General features: G+C 39.6%; 1 protein-coding gene across 2 annotated transcripts in view; it reads right to left on the bottom strand.

Annotated features, from left to right (window-relative positions):
* Positions 1-25313, bottom strand: part of GRM5 (glutamate metabotropic receptor 5) — a 452554-nt gene that overhangs the window by 412122 nt on the left and 15119 nt on the right. For both annotated transcript variants that reach the window (XM_036324725.1, XM_036324724.1), the window contains exon 2: positions 18945-19803. In XM_036324725.1, the coding sequence (XP_036180618.1) occupies positions 18945-19602 (658 nt within the window). In that variant the 5' untranslated portion in view covers positions 19603-19803. The remainder of the gene's footprint in view (positions 1-18944; positions 19804-25313) is intronic.

Genomic DNA, 25313 nt, shown 5'->3' with positions numbered 1-25313 from the left:
AAAATAGGGAGGAATTATCACAACAAAGAAGGTCACCTAATCACCTGCCCAGGCCTCTTTAAAAGCAACCCATGGCCAAGTTTCCTGCTGTCAGTTCACTGGACTGGCAATATAATGGCTAACTGCTTCCTTAATCCCATCTTTCTGCTTCCTTGATTCAGTTCCAGAAAGCTTCCACAAGCTGGGGCTGCAGATACCAAAACTGTTGGGAGAGCTAGTTCTATGCAAGCTTGTGGCATTCCTAGGTATTTTAATTCATAGAAATACTTAATTTCAAAGCTCCCTACCATTTTGTGCAGACAGTTTTCAAGCGCAAGCAATCTGTACTGAGAACTGCAGCCCAAATTCCTGTGTAGGCTTGAAAAATGAGAGACAAACACTCAAGGGGAAACATCACATGGAGATAGCCAGTGTAGCTAGGGAATACAAGCTTTAGAATTGGAAAAAATTTAGCTTGAATTCTAGGCTTTTTTTATCTTTTAAGCATTACCTTTAAATTCTCAGCACCTTTGTTTCATTGTCTGTGATGGGATTTATGTCTTTCTCACAGTGTTGTTTATCCTAGAAGTCATTCATTCATTCAAAAACATGTAATGAGTAGGTGTTACGTACCAGGGTCTCTTAGGCATTTGGGGATACAGCTGTGATATTGGGCAAAGCTGACTCTGATGGAGTTGTGGGAGGGACAGATAATAAGCAGTAGAACAACAACAAAAACACATGAAATTTTGAGATAATGATAAATGTTCTTAAGAAAATGAAAGAGGGTAATATGGTAGATAGTGTTTCAAGGGTTTGATTTAGTTTGGGTGTGGCCTGAAATAAATGGGGTGGTATTGAGAAGACTCATGAGACATATGAGTAAGGATAGGCTGTATGTTTTTAAGGGTAGATGTCATCTTGAATTTTTCCCAGTGTTCCCTGCAAGGCCTGATTTGCAGCAGGTATTCCATATAAACGACTTTAAATGAATATGTGCTTGGTCCCCCGTAGGTGCTCACTTCATGATTTTTCTTTCTATTCCTGTGAAAGCTGGTTCTCATGGCCTATAAGATTCAATGTACATTGCACAAGCTAACCAAAATTTTAAGTATCTTGATATTATAGAATCCTTACTCTATGCAAGGGTGAGGAACCTTTTTTTCTGCCAAGAGCCATTTGGATATTTATAATATCATTCTCAGGCCATATAAAATTATCAACTTAGATATTAGCCTGCTGTATGTGGTCAAACATTTAACTAACTCACCCCTAATGCCTGGGCAGAACCAGATCAAATGATTTTGTGGGCCTTCTACGGCCCACAGGGCCAGACATCACCCACCCCTACCTACAGTCACCATTCACAAACTATCTAAATATGATCCATCACAAGCTAGGAGGTAGGCAACATGTTTAAACAAGAGAGTAAGACAAAGCCTTTTTCCTTATTTTTCTGGCCAGAGAGATACAATGAGTTTAAATAGAACTGTAATACAAGACAGTACCTCAAAAGGTCCCCAAGTGTGGTAACAAATGCTTTCAGTATGCCAACATGACCCCTTACTTATGATGAGGCTCCAGGAGGGTGGGAGGAGGAGGTGTATTTTAACTGGGTCTAGATTTAAAAATAAAAATACAGGAGCAACTGCTTTTCAGGAGTTACATTTAAAATGAAATTCCCAGCAACTTAATTCAGTACTTCTCAAACATTAGCCTAAATCAGAATGCTTTCAATGAAGATTGCTGGCCTTCCCTCTTGAAGTTTCTTTTTCCTCCATCTGGGGTAGGGCCCAAGAATGGGTGTTTCTGACACATGCCCAAGCAATTCTTCACATGAATGTTTCCAGTTACATCTCCCAAATAGCAATGTATGTTCTGCCAGGGTGGTATCACTGCCCACTCTGCTCTGTTATGGGTCATGAACAAAATAGATATAAGGGGTATGTGGAGTCTTTGTGTGTGTTCACTGTGTGGGTAGATGCAGAATATTGGCATAAATGTGAATAAGGTTCATACTACATAACCAGGAAAAATGGTGTCCCTTTCATATTTCTCTGCTTTCCATTTTATACATCAGGGCTCCTCTTGTGCCTTTTTTCCTTCTACTTCCCAGACTCATCCTATAATGTTAAAGAAACAGAATGATTGCTATGAAATTGGAATTAAGAGCCACTGGGGTCATTAAAAACTCTCTGGTAACACAGACTAACCTGACACATCAGGGTCTTTCCTTGACCAGCGTATTGGTTTCATCAGTTCCTTGATGCTCTTTAGGGTTATGGTCGGTCCCATAATAAATTTTCAAATATCAATCTTAATCTTAAGTTTATCCACCTCATACAATGATATTGAAACATACAAATAAAGCCTCAGGCAGCTAGACCTGCCATGATAGAGACACTGAGAAGGGCATGCTGAATGAGCCCCCAACCACACCATCACTACTATAAAATATCCCCAGCCTGTCTTTGATTTCAGAATTCTAATTTCACAGATAATTATGGTGCTCTACTAATTAATGAGGCAGCCTATTTCATAAGTAAATTAATTTTTAACTTCATTGTTCCAAATAATAGATTTCTGTTTTTCAGTTGATGTAGACCTTACTAAACACTAAATGCCAGAGGCATGCGCCCTCATATCACCATATCACTCTTTCAGCTCAAAGATCTCAAAATCAAAGTAACAGAAAATGTTTGTATTCTGTTCCAATATATTAGGGTCAACAATATTGGAAAAACAATGTGTTCTCCTTTGTTCAACTTTTTAATGACACATTTTCAATTGTTGTTTGTATAACTGGAAAGAACAAATCTAACAGCCTGGCTTATCAGCTTGAAATTTATGGATCAAGCCTTGTAACCTAATATTGGGCCCTAACACTCTGCTTATAAATTATCCTCCATACCGTTGGTCCATTCCCACATTATAGCAGATTCCCCAATAACCAGTACTGGCTGTCCTACAGATGACCATCTCAAATGACAAGCTATGAAATCAGTTCTATATCATGATTAGACAAGTTTTCCACCAAGAAAGGTTAACTTCTCTCTTCTTGATGTCTTTCTTTAGCCAGAATTCTATAAGATGTTGGCAGGAGAAACTGAAAGCTAAAAACCACATGTAGTGAAAATGTAATCTAGAATGATTTATTTTTTTGTATGCTTCCATTTTTCCCTTCTACATCCTGTGATGTGAGTATGTGTGGAGTTGTGAAATATGAGTAAAAGGAATATGAATAAAACTGCTCTGAAGGGAATACCTCCATTGGTGTTCCTGGTTGCCAGGAAAACTTGTACTTCTGTTCAATTGATTACATTTTGACTGGATCTATATTTGTGGCTGACAATAATTTGTGAGCTCACTACCTGAAATGGACATGAATTTATGAATAGTTTTGTCTCATTAGGTAGCTGTGATCATGGATTTAGTATAATACCTAACATATAATAAGTGTTTAAAAAAATTTGGCTGCTGTTATTTTGCTTTTTATTTTCAACTTTTTCTAATCACACCTTTTCTAAAACGATCTAATTGAGGCTTAGAAAACTCGCCTCGTTGTCTACAGCAGATAGTGGCAGGGCTTGGATTTGAATCCAGGTCTGCACTTAATGTCTGAGCTCTTTCTTAACAACTATTCAGTACACCCAGTGCTATAACTGTCAGGTCACTTCCAGACCTTACATTTTATCAATATTTGTTAAATACTATGAGAAATGGGCACAATGTTGGAAAATGGGTTCAACATTTTCCTCCAACCACAGCCGGCAATCAAAATCTTGTGTGTGTGTGTGTGTGTGTGTGTAACCCTTACCAAGGATATTTTTCCATTGATATTTAGAAAGAGTGAAAGGAAAGTGGGAGGGAGGGAGGGTGGAAGGGAGAGGGAGAGAGAGAGAGAGAGAGAGAGAGAGAGGTGGAGAAAGAAAGAATGAGAAACATCAATGTGAAAGAGACACATCAACTGGTTGCTTCCTAAACACATGTCACCAGGATGGGAATGAAGCCCACAATCAAGATATGTGACACCTTGGTCCAAGGGCTGACTCTCTAACCACAGAGCAAAACCAGCCAGCCAGGGCAAAAATCTCATGTTTTTTATTGTGAGAGAGACATCATTAATGAAAAATCTCTTATTAGTATTTTTATTTTTACAGTACTATACTCAAGATTTTGCAAAACCCTAGCCTAAGCAGATAGCTTTTGGCACACAGTGAGTGTTCACTTAATATTTAATTAATTAATGTACCAGCCAACATTAGATTTAAAAAGTGCACTAACTGATTACTCAGTTGACCATCATAGCAAAGCATCAGTGCAGAGAGTGCAGATACAGCTATTTGTCATGTTGTGAATGAGGATCTGTGTATTCAGAAAAGTTAAGTGAACTGCCCAAGGTCATCCCAAGGTGGGAAATCGAGTATCATCTCCAGTATCATTCCAAAATTAATGCTCTTGCCACTGACCTCAAAATCAAATTCTTCGACCCTCTAACTGGATCAGAAGTAAAGTTTTCCATATTGAAGTTCAATCACTTCAGCCCAAGTTTCTGTTCTTTTTCAGGAATGGTTAAGACTTATTTCAGTTTCTTTGATTAGGAAATGTGTACAATTCCTAAAAGTCCACGCATGAAGTCTTTAGTATATTAAAAATGTAAAAGCTTATTTTTCTTCTTTGTGTTTCTAAATGATATTCTTTTTTTCCTATTGCTCATGTGTGTTATACTCTTCTCAGCCTCCTTAAGCCTCTCATCAACATGCAATAATTTGCCTTCTACTGACAGAGTGAGGGTAAAATCAAAGGCATGGCACAGGCTTTGAGGCTAGAAGAGAAAGGTCCTGCCTCAAACAAACCCAAATTACTAGTCACCTTAGTCACAATATAGCACAGCTTCCTTCAAGGGCGCTTTTCAAAAAAGTGAAACCAATTCAGTACAACCATTAATCCTATTGATTAGTCAAAAGAACTTGAAAGGAGGGTTTAAGACTCAGAAAGGACCCAGGGAACAAGAAGGTTGAGAATTTAAGAAAGGCAGATGCTAAGAAACATCAAAATCAGAAATAAGTTTGAAATTGAGTAATATCACTAAATAATGTTAAATTTGTGCCAGGAAAAATGTAGTATGATTAGACAGGATTAAAAGTTTTTAAGTTTTTCTAGCATTCCACATAATTACATAATTATCAGAGGTCTAAAATTCATAAAAAGAAATGAGATCAATTTTGTTAAGCAAGTTGGACAATGTTTTAGTTATGCCTTTTATATTTATTGTTTGAGGTTGTCTGCTATAGCCATTAATGAGGGAGATTTAAATCTTAGCTTTTTATTTTAAAACAATACTATTAATGGCATCTATCTCAGACTTCCTATCTTGGATGGAACAATACTTATTAACTTCATACTAGATCAGAAGACATTGAATAGTATAAACAAAAGCATAAGTAGGTCACCTGTGGTTCTACATGGCTCCCTGCCATCCCAGAATATTAAGTGGTAGGCAAGTACAGAATCACACTGTGCTAAACAAAATGACAATACGTCACTGTTTTCTTTTTCTTTTTACTTCCAATAAATACCGATCCCTCTTCACCTTAGCCATGTAATATCCTGCTTCTGAGATCATGTATCACTAGTACTGTTTGGTGAGGACTGGTAAGTGAAGAAAGTTTTCTTATCAAAAAATATTTAAGCTCTATAATTTTCCAAATTATGCTTAATAAAGACTTCTTTCTTCCGATCTAGTTTTTTAATACAGTTATCCTTTGTCATACTGTGTCATTTTATGAGTTTCTTTTTCCACAAAACCATATTCTTTCTATGAGGGTAAACTTGATATTAATATGAGGCATGGTTTAGTGTATATCTGCAAAAAGACGGACTGGCAAGTGCTTCCATCTCCCTTTCTTCACAGCATGTACCACAGAGGCTAGCTAGTACAGAATATATTCTCAATAAGTATTTTCAAATTAGTGAATAAATTAATTCCTTTGTTGTAACATCACATAGACCTCAAGCTCGATGAGATGTGCTTTTAGATACTATATGTAACTCTACTGAAATAGATTGAACTTTGTCAAAAATGTATTATTTATTTTGTGCAGAAAAATTCTCTCAAAATATTTCCATATATTTTTAGTTATCTTTATAACTTCACGCAAGTTGGCAATTAAAAGTATCATCAAACTCAACTAATTTGGATTTTTTTTTTTTTTGCATTTTGTGTGTGTGTATACAAATCCAAATAATTATTATTGCCAGCTTAATTCTTTAGTATTACTTAATAAAACTTAGGTTTTAACATTAAATATAGTAGAAATCAATGCTCTATGTATTTTTACTTCCTCTGAACAAAAAAGGAGAACTAATTATGCTTGTATAATGAGAGATGAGTGTACTAGTTTGGGAATTAAAAGCAATCAAATTAAGTTTGATTACAAATAAAATAACCAGATGGAGTGTTATTTTTTTAGTGTCTTAATATAGTTTTACTGTCTTTTCTTTGTTTACTTTAATAAAACATATTAAATACAAGCTTCATTTGTAATTTAATTTTTTTTCAAATTCCATGAAGTTGAAATTAAACTCAAAGGATGCTTAAATATGTCTTAACTTTTATATTCAGCTTATCTAAAGAATAAAAATCTATCATATGGCAATGCAATAATACATTCTTAAAGAATTAATGGCTCTCTACCCTCATTAGAGGGAGACTCAAGGCTTGGAATCCTAATCCAATCTCGTGCAAAGCAGATATATGGCTTCTGAAAAGAAGTTATATAACCAAGAGAATATGATGAAAATTTTTGAATTGTCAAAGGTGCAAATAGTTCTATTCTTAGAGTCTTTGAGAAAAGGAACACAGACATATTATTTTTGCTTTATATTATATCTACTTTTTATTTTAGCTGTGGGTAAGACTGACTTTCAGATAATATTAACAATTATCCTAATATATAAAAATCCAGGGTCCATAACGTCCCAAACGACTGAAGGCTCAACCTAACGCCAGGCTGCATGCTCAACAGGCTCTTGTGGGCAGGGACTGGTGAGCGGTCTGAACTGCTGACCTCTCCAGGAGAGCGAGGCGGGGTTGATCAGCAGACTCTGCTTCTCTCTCTCTGAAAGATCAGCAGTTCAGCCTGCTCGCCAGCAGCCTGGGGTGGCTGCTGATCATCCCTGCCTCTCTGATCATGCCCAGAGATAGGCCCAGAGAGCTGACTGGCATAGAAACTGACCAATCAGAACCAAATCTGGCTGAACTGCAAGGAGCCAATGGCTGCCTAGGAGGTGGAGCTTTTGACGCTGAATGGCATAGAACCAGACCAATCAGAACCAAATCTGGGTGAACAGCAAGAAGCCAATGACTGCCTAGGAGGTGGAGCTTTTGATGCTGACTCACATAGAAAATGACCAATCAGAACCAAATCTGGGTGAAGTGCCAGGAGCCAATGGCTGACTAGGAGGCAGAGCTTCTGATGCTGACTAGCATAGAAACCAACCAATCAGAATGTAATCTGGGTGAACTGCGAAGGCAGAACCTAAGGTGGGGGCTGAGGAGGGGTTTTAAGGGCAACAGTTATTTGGTGTAAGGTGTAAGAAAGTGGTCCAATATTTTAATGACCAGTTTGGCAGTATAGTGCATATGGCTGGTTATCAGTCCAGATATAGGGATTATGTATTTTTGTCTGCCAAGAGCATCTCCTCCTGCTGAAAAAGGCTCCCACCTCCTATTTAAGCAATCCTATCCTATATAATTTATCTATACTAATTAAAGGGTAATGTGCTAATTAGACCGGGTCAACCAGCCATCTTATGGATGTCCGACTACCTTCTGGACAAAGCCATAGTGGTAGGGGCCAAGGCAGAGGCAGTTGGGGGCAACCAGGCTGGCAGGGGAGGGCAGTTGGGGGTGAAATCAGGCCAGCAGGGGAGGGCAGTTGGGGTTGAGATCAGGTTGGCAGGGAGGGCCACTGGGGGTGACCAGGCCAGCAGGGGAGGGCAGTTTGGGGTGAGATCAGGTTGGCAGGGAAGGGTAGTTGGGGGCAAGATCAGGCCAGCAGAGGAGGGCAGTTGGGGGCAATCAGACAGGCAGAGGCAGTTAGGGGCAATCAGACAGGCAAGCAGGTGAGCAGTTAGGAGCCAGCGGTACCAGATTATGAGAGGGATGTCCAACTTCCAACTATACCGGCAGTTGGACATCCCCCAAGAGGTCACCGATTGGAGAGGGTGCAGGCTGGGCTGAGCGAACCGCCCCCCATGCATGAATTTTGTGCACTGGGCCACTATTATACTAATAATAGCACCAAAATATATATTTTAATATTACTTTATAGAACAGAAAAAATCTGATAATTTCTGATATCACAGTAAATACTTGATTAAAATAATTATTACTACTGTCATTGTTATTATTTTATCTATAACAATTTTAAGAGAGCATCAGTTAGTTTTCAATCTAATGTTTTATTTCCTAAGGTTCATATTATTTCCTTTCATTTTATACTCAGGCCTATGGAATGCCTCAATGTACTACAACTCAGTTTCATTAACAAGTTGCAGTTACTAACTAGTGAAGGTTAGCATGGTCAATTTGAAATTTACAAAGAAGTTATTCATTTTGCTTACTTTTATATACAAAAGATGTTTGTTATAAAAGTAAATACCTTTCTATCTCCAATCTCCTCTGTTTCCACTCCCTACACACACACACACACACACACACACACACACACACACACATACACACACCCTAGCTCTGGAACTTTCCAGATTTTGCTCATTTTACTACACCATAATTCTTCTCTACAACTGGAGGAGAAGTTATGGGACCCACCTATAACTGTGCTAAAGCACTAGCATACTGAGTTATCTTACACTAGAGGCCCGGTTCACGAAATTCATGCACTCCAGAGGTTCTGTCAGCCCAGCCTGCACCCTATCATAGTCCAGGAGTCCTTGGGGGAGTCCGACTGCTGCAGAGGAGGGAGTGGCTCCTGTCAGCACCGCTGCGCTCTCCAGCCATGAGCCCGTCTTCTGGCTGAGCGCTGCTCCCCCTGTGGAAGAACACTGACTACCAGGGGCAGCTCCTGTGTTGAGCATCTGGCCCCTGGTGGTCAGTGCACATCATAGCAACCGGCAGTTTTGCAGTTCAGTTGATTTTCATATTAGCCTTTTATTATATAGGACAGTGCACATATGGCTGGCTATGTGCAACTACAATAAAAATTTACAAAACAATATCTACTCTTTCTATCCTGTAATACACTCTGATATTTATAATATATTTTATTCCATTTTACTCTATGTTGACTGCTGGTTGCAACCCACTAAATTGGTCTTATAAATAACTCATGGGTTACTATGCATTTTTTGAAAAACCAGTGGGTAGATAATCTTATTCTTTTGAAAGTCTGTGTATGTGAGAGTGCCTATATGAATATTGATGCATAAAATTCATCATTGCAGCACAATCTATTGTTTCAAAGTCCCCCAAAATGAACACATCTGGCAATCACACCTCTTGCCAAAAAGTCTCCTCAACATTTGGTTAAATTGAGAAGCCTTTCTAAAGTATTTGCAAATGTGCCAAAATGAGATGTCATAACTCTTAGTCCTGATGAATTCCAAAGAAGTTTTTCATACATAAGGCTGCAGCATTTAACAATATGTCCTCCAGCTCTTAAAAATGTGTACCATACTGCTTCCTCCCATAATTGGCATCTGAAGGATGGAGTACGGAGTCTGCAATAGAGATTTGAATAGAAACAACAAGGTACAGTCTGTACTTATCATCAGACTCACTGTAGGTCTTCTGTGAGGTCTTGTTGCCACATACGTCCTCATTAATTTATTTTATTTTTTCTGTAATTAATTCTTTCCATGGGAACAAGGAAATGTGCTGCTTTCAAAGCCAGATAAAAAGACACAGGGAATATTAGAGAAAGATTTTCTCTGTGGGAAAACAAATGGTGTTTGCTTGTTTTCTAAGGAAGGGAAAGAATCAATGGGTGTGCATTCCAGTTTTTCTTCAAGTCATAACTACCTCCATATAAAGACAGGAGGTTTGAACTTAATTAAAAAGGGTTGGCCTTAGGTCCAAATCCTTGTTCTGTCACTAACCAGCTGCAGTTCTCTGGGGGAAACACTTTTTCTATACCTACTCTCTAATCTATAAAATGTAACATTATCAGACTGTGTTATGAAATAAATGAATCAACTAACAAATTCATAAAATATTATGGTATGTATGACCATGTTTTAACTTACAGAATAATAGAATCCCAGTTAAATGACATTTGGTTGTCAATAATGGGAATTACCCAAAACAAGACCAATAGTCCAACTCCTTTCCTCCCTCTATTGAGGCTTAAGTTCATTTTCTTTTCTTAATATATATATATATAATATTGATTTTTTACAGAGAGGAAGGGCGAGAAATAGAGAGTTAGAAACATCGATGAGAGAGAAACATCGATCAGCTGCCTCCTGCACATCTCCTACTGGGGATGTGCCTGCAACCAAGGTACATGCCCTTGACTGGAATCGAACCTGGGACCTTTCAGTCCGCAGGCCGACGCTCTATCCACTGAGCCAAACCAGTTAGGGCTTAAGTTCCTTTTCCATATCCCCTCTAAGTGGTTGTGTTAGGCCTGATCAAATAATTGAACCAACATCCTCTCCCCTAAGAACTGACCTTTAGACCACTTCACAACTGATATTCCCTTTCCCTTAAACTACATTTCACTTCCTAAGACCACATTCTACTTGTTAAAACCACTATCTTTTCCCCTCTGGACCCACCCAGAGAATTTTCCACCCAGAATAAAGCCCACCTAGAGTCCTTTAAAAGCTCTAGCTCCCTATCCCTGGTTGCTGGCACCATTTGGGGGCTCAGACCATTTGGTTTACCAGATGACCTAATATATTCATAATTCTTTATCCCTTTTGACCTCATGTGTTCCTCCTTCGGCAACCCTAACGGGTTGTCCATTTCGGGTTTGTGCACAGGAGTTACAGAAAACTGATCATTATTTCCTTCACTGAACAGTCCTATTAATTAGCAAAAAATATCCTTTTGAAAAAGTTGAACCACAATTGGTTACTCTGGCATTTCAGGAATTAGCTCTTTGTCATACTCCTGGCCTTCTAGAGTGAATCCAGTTCCTCTCCATATGAATTTTCCAAATACCTCAAAATAGTGGTCAGTGCCCTGCTGTGTCTGGTCTCCTCTCTGCTAGCTTTATTCTTTGAAGACATGGTTTCAAGTCACATAACAATTTTGGTGACTCTCCTTATTTATTTATCTTATTTTAAATGTGATGCCCAATGTTTCATCCAGGCCAGGTGTGGTCTGTGGAAGCCTGTGAAGAGCAGGTGGCATAGAAGGGATCTCCAAGAACATCCTTTCTAGCCCCTTTCATATGACAGGTGAAGGAAGGCGTTGAAGTGACTTTCTCAGAGTTACATAGGAAAACTTTGATGTCAGTGATATTTACTTTAGTCAAATTTGTTCTTTTAACTATTTTTTCACCTCCAAGATATCATTAATGTAATCTTCATCTTTTTTCAAACTACTTAAAAATTACTGGTATAATGAGAAGACTATTACTCTTGATCAGACTTATTAAACAGCCTATCAAATATAAAAATGTTTTGTAACTAAAGAGATGAGGAAAATATAGCAAATAAAATGAGAGACCGAGAAAGAGAAAGAAGGGAGTAAAAAGATCCTCTTTTTAGAGTTTTGTGGATCTTGGTTTTTTCCTTCTGTGCTTGCTTCCTGTGTAATCAGTAGAGTTTGCTGTGCAAAAATTGTTTTGCATTGGAATATAAAGACTTCACACTATGCCCTCCCATTCCTCAGCTTTCCTCAATCAGAAGCAACATCTGTTACTCATTACTAAACCTTATAAACCTAGCAGCTAATAAGGTATGATGACTGAGGAATTGAATCACAAGACCAGTTCTTTGGTAAACAGAAGGAATAGACCTTTTGAATATGCAAACTCTAAAGCTCAGACAATAATGTTATCTCTGTGAGATCGGAATAACAGAGACTAAAGGAGAATATACTATTTGTTCTGCTCCCAACCATAAAATAGATAGGTACCAAACACCTAACAGGCATACTCAGAGATTATCTTCACATTGAAAGAAGCATTGGATTAATTAGAACTATAGTGCTCACATTTGCACATCATCGCAGGTATTTATTTGTGTGTGTTGGGGGAGCGGTATAGTGGCATCCTCTGAAAAAAAAAAAAAGTTTCTTCTAATATAGTTATCCCAGGGATGGAGTATTTGGGGGAAAATTCTAGTATTTTCAGCAGTGAATGGACAGCAATGGTACCTGAGAAAATAACAGGATGTTATTTTACCTCAAGCAGGAGTATTTTATAGGGGAGTCAGAGGCCAAGCCAGAACTTATATTAAAAAACAAACAAACAAAAAACTGAAAATAAGGAAGACCTTGGCCTGGCCACAGCTAGGTATGTCAGTGAATGCCATTTTTGTTTCCTGAGACAATAATAACTTGAGGGGCTATCTTCTATCTGGAAGATAAGAAGTAGGACCCCTCTGAACACTCTTCCCAGGACTACCTCTTTTTCCCTTCACTACTGGCGATGCAGTTTGACAATGACATGAATATGAAAAATTGCTTCTTCATTATTACATTTGTCACTGAATCTCCAGAATTATGGATCTATGATCTAATGTAATGAAGAATCTACCTAAATGTCATTGCATCTTCTGGCTTTTATGTATTGTTTTGTCAGTGGTAACCAATATAATTATCCAATCAATCCACACTTATGAAGATTTATGGGTCTAATGTTTTTAGGATGTTTATAAAGCAAAGAAAAATATTTCAAAGTTTCTTCAAATCTTAATATGACCCAGGCAAAGAAGTACTTCATCAAATTTACAGGTCAAGAACAAAGGGACCATACTATTTCTCAAAGCTAATTTTTACATGAACCAAGCCATTTGTGGTCCCTGCTGCTATTTAAAATGAGCATTAAGAGTTTCAGCAGATTGGCATCATTCAGATGGAGGGAAAAGGAGTAGAGCAATAAAATGGAGAGGTCATGCAATGGCAAGAATAAAGAACTTCAGTAATTATCTTCAACAATTATGCATAAACAAAATTCTGGACAGTAATCTTGAGTTCTAAGACCCAAGTCTGTAAAGAATTATGCACAAGTAAGGCCAAGTTACTTGTCCTGACTTTGTTTTCTCAACTGTAAGATAAAGGGGTTAGATTAAATGCTCATCTAAAACCCTTCCAGTGTTAACATTCTAAAAGCTACCAGTAGTTTATGTGTCTGAATTATCAGCATGATCATCTCAAAATTCACCTCAACTCTCAGCACAACTTAACCTCTAGAGAAAGAAAATAAAATCTTTTTAAAAAGTACTCAGTAGAGCCCATAATGACATTTCTGGTCTTTCCAACCTAAATTGTTGTTTTGATATAACCACAACAGAAAAGATGTGATGGGGGATATATATTTCCATTTTTTAAGAAGTTAAATGCAACTTTTTTAGAAGTTGGACTATGAATCATATTGACGGTCTTACAACCAAAGCCAGATTGCTATCACATTTTAAAATATTTGATGGAAAATGATATCATAACCTACAAGTGGCACAACATTACAATATGTAGGTTAGGCTGAAGACCATGTTTTAATGATTGTCACATTACCAGTACAACTTATTGGTACACTTCCCCCCCCCCCCCCCAAGAGCATCACTGACATATTTGTTGGTTAGAATGAATTAGCATTCCATTATCATTAGGTGGAAATAATAAATTCAAGAACCAGTGCAAACAAAAAATGGAATGGGGTGTGAATAGCATTTTGCAATTAATCAAGGGAGGCATTTTGGCACCTCATTTTTCTAAAGAAATAAAACTGTGAAAAATTGTAAGTGTGTGCTACTTATCCACATGCTATATGTTCATAAACAGTGAACTAGGTACTATTTTAACACAAATTCACCCATTCCGCAAATAGTCTTTGAGTGCTTATTATGTGCTAGGCACTCTGATAGGCCCTGGGGATGTTCAGCAAACAACTGTGGTGTGAAAATCCTGTATGTCACCTGTAAAGTATAATATTCACGGTTTTGTGTATAAAATACAATCTGTAGTTACTTTTCTCCCTAAAATTAAGCTAGATCAAGGGTAATAATGGAATATATACAAGTGTGTGACTATTCAAACCATTCGGGCTTTAGGGAATTATCAAATCTCTAGTTACAAAAGTATGAGTGAAGCATTTTAAAATTTTCTTTTTGCCCACAGCATTTATTCATTTTATTTCACATTTAAATATCGAGACTATTAATGTATGTCAATATATTTTAAAAACTTTTTGAGGTTTAAACATTGTAGCAGTATCCCATTTTGGGGGGAGGACTAAAATTTAAATGAATTTTGTACTGGGATGAATATGTTTATACTGAAGCTATTACTGTTGCTCATAACTGTATGGTTAGCTGGGTAGTGTTCACAGTTTCAGCTGGGCTTTCTTGTGTGACTGCAAATAACTGTGAGAGAGGAAGGCAGTTGTGCTGCTCTGCGTTAGGTGCTCTCACATAGTTGAGGTCAGGTGGCCTAAAATGGTCTCATGTAGAAAACCTGGGTGCTCTTTTCCTTCACATGGTGAGGACAGGGCTCCCAGACAGACTAGGGAGTCCTCACTTCTGCCAAATTCTATTGACTGAGGCAGTCACAGAGCAGTGTGGCATGAGAGTGGAAGGGAACTATCAAGTTACAAAGCAAAGGGGATCATTAATGGAAGTCATCAAAGCCAAAACAGTCCATCTGCCCACCCCTAAGTAGGTGAGCACCACTGATCTTGGGCATTAATGGGCACATGTACCAAGGTTTGCAAAAGTACTGAAGCAAAGAATCCCTTAAATCTTCTTATAGCAAAGACAGGGTAGACTGACTGACTCCTTTAAAGGAGTAAAAAATAAATAAAAATGAGTCATTGCCTGTTCCTTTCCTCCATATAGTTCAAGAGCTAATGTTGTCTGCCCTTAATTTTTTTTCCTTCTTTTTTGTTTTGTTTTTCTTTTCATACTATTAATCTCTTTGCCTAAAACACCTAGGAACAATTTCTGCATAATACAATAAGCCACAGTAAATGCACAGTCCTTTATCCTACAAAAAATCATAAATCAAGGGAAAAGCAAGTGTAACAGATTAACCTTGAAGCTGAAACCAAAGTCACCTTTTGTTCTCTTCTGATATTCTGTAATAGCATATCTGTTCTCCAAAAAAACATCTTGTGATAGCTAACAAGAGGACTGAGTGACAAGGTACTGACATGTCTCAGTATAAAATGGGTAATTTGGGGGATAAAATGTGTTTGTTTTTTGAATGGAACATCTTTTCATAGACCTCAATGCCTTAAGTGAAAGCATTTGTAATTGTCTATATTCTTGAAGAAAGAGGAATATCCACTGAGCAAAAGGATCATTATAAGGATGTGGGAATAAATTTGGGATACAGACTGAGTGCTCAAGGGCTAGATAGGATTACTCCAATTCAACCAGAAAAAGGCTCACGTAGGAACTGACTTCCTGAAGGGCCAAACAACAGAAAACAAGGCATCACCTAGAAGCTCTAACAGTACCAAACAGAGTTGTATCTTGTTACTCCAGCTCTTTTCTCATCCTGGGGGAGTTTTACCTTGTGAAACTTCCTACCACACTGCTCCTACTCTGATAAACCGTAAGAAGGAACAGTATATAACCTCATTATCCAGATGTGCACTTGATTACAATCAAAGGAATATAAATGCTTCTTCACTAAACTACATAAAATGATAAACCAAAGAGAATTTCTTCCAATCTTTAAAAGTTCACATTCAAAATTTGTTCTCTCCTGAATCCTGGTGGTATCATCCAAACACTTTGCCAGAACTGGACAACACAATTTCTATTGGCCTATTTAAATAATTAAATAATTGAATTTGCCTAAATTTGGCAATAGAATATTTTTGTCTTACTTTATGCCCACAAAAACAAAACAAAACAAAAACCCTGTTTTCCTTTAATTGTTCTGTTATAATACATGGTTTCTGCGTGTAACATGTAGCTTTAAATATTTACATGTAAAAGTTATATAAGAAAAGTTGGTTTCATTTATTCTACCCTATCCCCTAACCACTTAGATTTCCTCCCCAGAAGGAGCCATTGTTATCAGCTGTGCTCTGCTCTAAGAGAAATTCTATGAATATCCAATCAAATGGTTTTTATAAATTCAAGTAACATACCATACACATAGAACTTCCCCTCACTTTTTTCACCTGAAATGATCTTGGAGATAATTATAATCTCACGATAGAATGCTTCATTAATTTTAATCGATATCTAATAATACATTGGATGCATCATGATTTATTTATTTTATTGGATTGCTGCTGGTATACATTTTAGTTAAAAAACAAAACAAAAACAGTTTAAATTAGTAAGAGCCAGTAGTCATGATGATAAGTTTCTTTTTTAAGACGATATTGGATAAGCATCTCCCACATAGCGACCATCTATGGAATGGCCCTACTCTTTGGAATCTAGAGGGAAGTTCCTAAAAAAATCTTGATTTTTTTGAAGCAAACCAAAACATACCTTTATCCTTGTTTTTCCCCAAAAAAACATTATTTTACTTTCTTACCTTCCCATATTTTCTCATGCTCTTTGCTGAAAATCCATCCCTTCTTAATTTTCACCAATTGTCAGTGTTCTTCCTGTTAAAATGCAACTGTCAAATTGCATTTCCTTCTCTAAGATTTCCACCATGGCTCCCATCACTACAGAGTAGAATGTGATTTTTGCTCTCATTCAATTTACTTTAGAGATATTTTAACTCCTTGTCATCTTGAATCATCTCCTTTGCCAGACTGCATGCCCATCTAAGATAGTGATGTATACAGCAAAGGGCCATCCTTATAAGAACTACCAGAGGGCCTTTCATTTATTTGTGCTTAATAAATATGTGTTGTAGAAATATATCCTGAGAGTGCAATTCCATTAGATCCTGCTAAATTATAATAGGTCATTGAACTATGAGTCAGTAGCTATCAGCCTTACCTCTGGCTCTGATATTGCTATTAGGTATTTATTAGATGAATTATTTGAACTCTTAAAATATTTGTACTTTAAAATGGGGGTGGGTGGGAAGAGATTAACTAAAGAACTTATATACTTACATGCATAGCCCATGGACACAGACAGTAGTGTAGTGAAGGCCTGGGGTGGGGTAAGGACTGGGTGGAGGGGGCAGTGAGGGTGGGAACGGGGGGCATCTATAATACATCAATAATAAAATATATATGTATATTAAAAATAAAACAGGAATAAAATATCTGGATAATTTGTATAACTACTTGTTGTGAGAATCAAATGAAATAGTGATTTTATAACAAAAATCTCATCATTGCACACAAAAAATCAAAGGTCTCCTACTTCAGTCACCTAAACATTGCTCAAAATCTCTATACATTAACATTCTCTGTAAGTTAACTATAAATTTATACATGAAAATTTCCAGAGGCATAGAAATCTCAATCAATATAGAAGCCCAATTTATGTTTATGCCATTCTGAATATTAATGAGTGGCTATTCAGTGAAACCCATATTATGCCACCTGATGATAAGTTTGCTATATCTACTTGGTGCTTGGCTCCCAAGCTCTGTACTAAGATTTCTTTGGTTCTTTCATTAATTTCTCAATAATGCAACCCCACATTTTATAAGTTTAGATTGTTTGGACCACACTGATAGTGCTATTGCAGGATTTTTAAATCTAAACTAACCCTCACAATGATTGGAGAAGATATAAAAAGTATTTTGAACCTTTTTTTGGCCTTCTATAGTGTGTGTAGTATATTCTCCTAGATCAGAGGTTCTCAACCTGTGTGTCACGACCCCTTTGGGGGTTGAGCGACCCTTTCACAGGGGTCGCCTAAGACCATTGGAAAACACAAATATAATTACATATTGTTTTTGTGATTAATCACTATGCTTTAATTATGTTCAATTTGTGACAATGAAATTAGGGGTCACCACAACATGAGGAACTGTATTAAAGGGTCGCGGCATTAGGAAGGTTGAGAACCACTGTCCTAGATGGAAAGTTGCATAATAAGTGAGTCTCACCATTTGGGTTCCTTAAACTCTGCAGGTCAAACCCAAACCATCCTAAACAGGCTTGGGTAAGAACTAACAAATAATGTACACAAAAGCATTTTAAAAACACAATATACAATAAAAGGTCTAATAGTATTATTAACTGTTATAAAGCCTGTCATATTTTCCTTTTCCACTAAACTTTGAGCATATAGAAGCAATTTAAAACTAAATTATTAAAATTTTACATTTTCTAAGTATGCTATATACAAAGATAAAACTAATTCACATGTATCTCCATTTCACATTTAATGATATACTCAGTTGAAAAAGTGGTTGTAAGACTAAGCTGTTTGGTATTTTTCCTACTACATTATACCTGGGCCAGAACTGGCTGCCTTCACTCCTTATGTGTATTTATGTGGATCCCCCACACCTGGGGTCCACATATCTCTTTTTATCATAAATAATACGCAGTTGAACACCTTTAAAATGTTAAAAATATGAGATGTTCAATGAAGAGCTAAAAAACTTAAAAATCTCTAGCAGTACTAGAGCAGAAATGCAAATAATGCAATACATAATCCAAAAAAAATTCTATTTAGCCAAATGGCCACGTGACCATTCCTTTATTTTAGATTTTTGTCACTCTATACATATGCCATCCCAGTTCCTTCTTTATTAATGATATAGAACGGGGCAACTCAAAAGATCCCAAGCAGTTAAGAATATTTTCACCTTCCAAAACCTGACATCTTAACTGGGAAGCTGCTGAGCGCCTAAGAGCACATACTTCATGAAAGTAAAGAAAACGTACCTTCTGTGTGCACAGCTGACACATAGGTCCAGTTGTACCTCTTCACTATGTCCACCATGGCCCGAGCCTGCTGGGCATCTGAAGGCACGACCCTCATGAAGTACTTGAACAGAGTCTTGTCACTCAGATCCATGCTTGTTGCCGAGTAAGCAATCTGAGGTATGTTGAAAAGCTGGAGCAAGTTCTGGACCTGAATGGCCACAGAACTGGAGCCGGGCCCAATGACCCCTACTATGGGCTTCTTGGAGCGGAAGGAGGAAGAGCCATCCACACAGCGCACCAAACCTTCTTCTTCTTCCGAAGAAATGAGGGAGTCCCTGATGAACTCAATGCTCTGTTCTAGGGCCACAGCTGAGTGCCAGCAGGAATCCCTTATCTCACAGCCCAGTGTGATGTTGGGCAGGAGTGTGGGGTCTGCGTTGATCCTTTCCAGGGTGTGCAGCATGGCTTCCACTCTCTGAATGCCATACTGTTCACGGACTGCCCCACACTTCCTCTCATGAACTTTGTCCACGGTGGGCTGGTGGTGGACAGAAAACAGAGCTCCAATAATGATGTCACCCGGCATGTGAGCCACCACCCTCCTCTCGCTAGACTGTGCACTCCCACGGACATCTTCTTTCAAAAGCAGCACTGACAAGATCAACAGAAGGACCATTTTAGGAAAGGAGTTCAAGCTAATAAAGACAGCATGGTGGGGAAAACGTAGGAGAGTTCTGATAGAGAGAATCAAACAATGTCCTACGCTGAGTGGCAAACCAAGAAATTAGCCAGTAATTTAGATGTGCTCTCTAAAGGACCACCATGTCCCCAGGTACCGTTTAGTTAGATGAATCCACGTGATCATGATCTTCAAAACCTGGGGGAAAAAATAGCACAGGTATTAATAGCGTAAATGCCACTAGTTTGGAAAGCTCTGATGGTCTATGCTATTGGGGAAAGAGAGGAGTCTTTGATGATGTAAATAACTTGAAAGTAAAAGGGAATATAAAAATCTTTCTGACTATCCTTTGTCTCCTTTGTGAATTTTGTGATGTGATGAAGCAGCTGCTATAGCTCCTTGATCCTTCTTTGCTTAGATTAACATTTTTTTTCATTTATTCATCTGAAGTATAGGAAACTAAATCATATGTGTAGCAAGCTGAACCATGTTCTCACTTGGGGGTGAGAGAAAGCATCATAAAAGCAAAACTACGCTATGGACAGAAAACCTTAGGGAGTATGAACCCCCAAAATTAAACATTGCTGATGGCTGGGTAGTGGTATTTGTTGTTTTAGAAATGCTTTTTTTTTCTTTCCAAATTTTCAGCATTGAGCATGCATTAATTATACAATTATAAAGATAAAGTTACTTAAAGAAAGCCTACATACCCCTTCTTCAAGTGTAACGTAAAGCAAGTTAAATAATCTTTCTAATAAAATAAGTGTGGTGTCTAATTTTCATACATGATAGAACAAAGACAACTGTGGGTATTTCCAAGTTAAATGTTCTACAGGAGAGAAGGAAGAGGTTTGGGGTATCACAGAGTAAAATGTCCCACATATCGGCAGCAAGCATAGTGACATGAGCACCAATTTTTGGAAAAATATTCAGGTTAAGATTCCAGTTCTACTATCAGGAAATATTAGTAAATTGTTTAACCTCTCTCTCTCAGTACCTGAATTTTCTCATCTGAAAAAATGGGGATAATATGTGCTAGGCAGCCCTATGGGAATCAGCATGATATCAACCATGCAAATGTTTTATATATTGAATAGGGCTGCACATATTTAAGACATGGCCTTTTCTATTAGTAAATTTCCAAAGGCATTCTATGGCTAGGTAGTAAGGAACATAAAATTATCTGTCAATCTTCTTGGTTCTCCAGAGTCTTCTAAGTAATTACAGAATCTTGTAATAAAATTCCCAGTAATCAATCCTCTATCTCTGATCCAGGAAAAAACAAATCCACATCAGGAAGACTCAGTGGGCTGGGAGAATGCATATTTGGACTATCCTTCCAAGTAGAAACTCATTATAGCTATGAATATTGTCATTATTTCAGTATAAACTCCAGAGAAGAACAAATTTTGCCAAGTTGCCTACAGAAAATTCTAGCATCATTTGTAAAAGGGAACTGACAAGTTAGTGATTTGGGTTATTTAAAGGATTGTATGCGAGACTTATTTTGTATCTTGTCATCTCTGCCAACCAAGGATCTCAAATTGTTTTAAAGTGACTAACTCCCTAAGCACCGCCTTTCAAAGATAGGTGATGTTTCTTCAGGAATTCAAGCAACTACCATGGTTCTTCAAGAGTACTAATAGTTTCCAAAACTCGTCAGATCTGCAAAAATTCTGGCCCAGATGCAAAATGAGTATAATCTGAACTACATTTCTAATCACTCTCACCCTCATTTTCATCGTTTCTTCTACTGTTTCCTATGGCAACAGAGAAAGGCTCCCTCTGTATAGTGCCAAACACTAAAATAAAATTTAAAAACACCTCAAATAACTAGATGTTCCAGAATAACTAGGTTTTGGGCAATATTTAGGAGAAAATGTTATTTTTTTTTCATTTGGAAATTATCTGAATATTCTCAAGTTTTCCTTTCATTCTGCTTAGACCAAAGACGTGGGACCAATGCTTATTTTCATGATCATGTGAATTACTGCAGACAAAAAGAAAAATCTAAAGTAAGAGAAATTATAATTTATCAGTAAATCCAGAATATTAGTGAGCAAACTCAATAACAAAATAGGGCTCATTTTTATTATGTAGAAGTATCAAATAGATATGAGAGACCAGAAATTGCCTATCAAACTGATGAAACTAAAATATCAGTACCATGCATTTTATTTATTGGAGCTATTTTAAGCAACTCCTATATATTGAGACATATATCCTATCTAATAAAAGAGAAACATGGTAATTAGCGTACATCTGCTACCCTTCCCATTGGCTAAACAGCGAAATATGCAAATTAACTGCCAGCCAATATGGCGACCGGCATCCAGGCATCTGGAAGCTAACATGAGGCTTCCTTGCTTCAGTGGTGGAGGAAACCAACGTTCCATGCCTGCCTTGCCGGCCTCTGAGCTTGCAGTTTGAAACATTGTTACAAATATAGAAGCTAAACAAAACCCCAGAAACCTGCTTTCAACCAGCTGGGATCTCAGAGCTGGAGTTGAAACAGTGTTTCGATTATAGAACCCAAACAAACCAGATACCTGCCTTCAGCAGCAGAGCCTCAGAGCTGGAGCCAGAGCTAAAGATGGCCCAGAATAAAATTAAAAAAAGACAAAAAGGAGCAGTTGGGAGCTTCAGTCACCCGCCAGCCTGATAACAGCCCTCAGCCCCTCACCCAGACTGAAGGGTGTGTGACCAGCTGCAAACAGCCATCATCCCCTCATCCAGGCTGGCCAGGCACCCCAGTGGGGACCCCCACACTAAAGGGTGTGTGACCAGCTGCAAACAGCCATCCTCACCTCACCCAGGCTGGCCAGGCACCCCAGTGGGTACCCCACCCTGATCCAGGACACCCTTCAGGGCAAACCAGCCGGCCCCCACCCATGCACCAGGCCTCTATCCGATATAGTAAAAGGGTAATATGCCTCCCAGCACCGGGATCAGCGGAGCTGAGAGGCCTCCTGGCACCAGGATCAGTGTGACACAGGGCAGCGCCCAAACCCCCAGATCGCCCTGCGGCTCTGTGTGTGACAGGGGGTGGGGCCACAACCTCCCTATCTGCCCTGCTCTGTTTCGTGACAGGGGAAGGCACCCCAACCCCCTCCCTGGTCAGCCCTGCTCTGTGCCTGGTAGGGGGGAGCTCCCGAACCCCCTGATCACCCTGCGGCTCTGTGTGTAACAGGGTGTGGCGCCCCAACCTCCTGATCGGCCCTGCTCTGTGTGTGACAGGGTGCGGCACCCCAACCCCCCCCAATGGGCCCTACTCTGTGTGTGAGGGGGTAGAGCCATAACCTCCCCATCGGCCCTGCCCTGAGTGTGAGAGTGGCGGTGCCCCAACCGCCTGATCGGCCCTGCTCTGTGGGTGATAGAGGGCAGCGCCCCAACCCCCTGATGGGCCCTGCTCTGTGCGTGACAGGGGGAGCTCCCCAACCCCCTGATTGGCCCTGCTCTGTGCGTGACAGGGTACGGAGCCCCAACCCCCCTGATGGGCCCTGCTCTGTGTGTGACAAGGGTGGCACCACAACCTCCCCATCGACCCTGCCTTGAGTGTGACAGTAGGCGGTGCCCCAACCCCCCAATCGGCCCTACCCTGAGCGTGACTGAGGGTGGCATCACAACCTCCCAATCCGCCCTTCTCTGTGGATGACAGGGGACAGCGCCCCAACTCCCCAATCGGCCCTGCTCTGAGCCCAACCAGGGGCTGCACCTAGGGATTGGGCCTGCCCTCTGCCACCCGGGAGCAGGCCTAAGCCAGCAGGTTGTTATCTCCCGAGGGGTCCCAGACTGTGAGAGGGCACAGGCCAGGCTGAGGGACCCCCCTCCCCCTCGAGTGCACAAATTTTTGTGCACCAGGCCTCTAGCGTATATATATATATATATATATATAAAAAATAAAGTAAAACATATGTATAATATTTAACATGTTGCATATACCCAAACTGAAATGCTGTCTTCCTATTATAGCTAAATTAATTATTTAACTCACTGCACAAATATCTATTAACTATTGAGTGGGAGACATATATATATATATATATATATATATATATATATATATATATATATATACATATATATATACACACACACACACACACACACACACACACACACAAACAAATATATGCATCCTATCTAATAATGGAGAAATATGGTAATTAACCGTAACTTCGCTACCCTTCCCAGTGGCTAATTAGCGAGATATGCAAATTAACTGCCAACCAAGATGGCGGCCAGCAGCCATGCAGCTGAAGCGACCAGGAGGCTTGCTTGCTCCAGTGATGGAGGAAGCCAAGGTTCCCCGCCTGCCGCTGCCAGCCTCTGAGCTGCAGTCTAAGAAAAAATGTTGCAATTATAGAAGCTAAACAATCCCCAGAAACTTGTTTTCAGCCAGGCGGCCTCGGAGCTGGAGCTGTAACAGTGTTTCAATTATAGAATCCAAACAAACTCAGAGACCTGCTTTCAGCAGCCAAGGTCTCAGAGCTGGAGCCGAGCCTCAGAGCTAAAACTGGCTCTCAGCTCCAGTGACAGCCATAGAAGGTAAATAAATCCCAGAATAAAAAGAAAAAAAGAAAAAAAGGAGAGGTTGGGAGCTTCAGTCACCCACCAGCCTGAAAACGGCCCTCAGCCCCTCATCCAGGCTGGCTAGGCACCCCAGTGGGGACCCTCACCCTGAAGGGGGTGTGGCCAGCTGCAAACAGCCATCATCCCCTCATCCAAGCTAGCCAGGCACCCAAGCGGGACCCTCACCCTGAACCGGGACACCCTTCAGGGCAAACCAGCCGGCCCCCACCCGTGCACCAGGCCTCTATCCTATATAGTAAAAGGGTAATATGCAAACTGACCCTAACAGCAGAAAGACTGGGAATGACTGGTCACTATGACACACACTGACCACCAGGGGGCAGTTGCTCAATGCAGGAGCTGCCCTCTGGTGGTCAGGGAGCTCTCACATGGGAGGAGCTCTGCTCAGCCCCAAGCCAGGCTGATGGCTGCCAGTACAGCGGTGGTGGTGGGAACCTCTCCTGCCTCCTCAGCAGCGCTAAGGATGTCCGACTGCAGTTTAGGCCTGCTCCCCGCTGGCAAGTGGACATCCCCAGAGGGCTGCCGGGCTGCCAGAGGGATGTCTGATTGCCATATTAGGCCCTATCCCCCAGGGAGCGGGCCTAAGCCAGCAGGTGGTCATCCCTTGAGGGGTCCCAGACTGCGAGAGGGCACAGGCCAGGCTGAGGGACCCCCCTCCCTCCCGAGGACACAAAATTTTGTGCACCGGGCCTCTAGTATAAATATAAATAGAGAAATATGCTAATTAACCTGGACACTTTAACGGGTCAATTTGACAGCAGGTTGTACACACAGAGTCGGGGGCAGGGTGGCACAGCAGGGGCCTCCGCGCACCTGTCCTGGAGGAGGGCCTGATCAGCAGCGGCTGCTGCTGCTTCAAGGGCCAGAGAGGGAGGCAGGGCCGGATCGAAGGGTGGGTGGTGCCTCGCGATTTCAAATCACGCGCTGGGCTCCTAGAACTAGTATAACAAAGAAGAGCAATGATGTGCATTGATAATTACCATCATTATCTTTCACTGAGCACTCATTATGCACCAGGAACTTATTCTTTAACTCATTTAACAAATATGTATAACACATCTATGCTATGACTCTCTCCTGAGAATTAAAGAGTCAAGAGAGAACAAGGTATAAAT

Source organism: Myotis myotis, unplaced genomic scaffold (genome assembly GCF_014108235.1).
Source record: "Myotis myotis isolate mMyoMyo1 unplaced genomic scaffold, mMyoMyo1.p scaffold_m19_p_10, whole genome shotgun sequence".
NCBI classification, from domain to species: domain Eukaryota; kingdom Metazoa; phylum Chordata; class Mammalia; order Chiroptera; family Vespertilionidae; genus Myotis; species Myotis myotis.
This window is presented reverse-complemented; position numbering and strand designations above follow the sequence as displayed.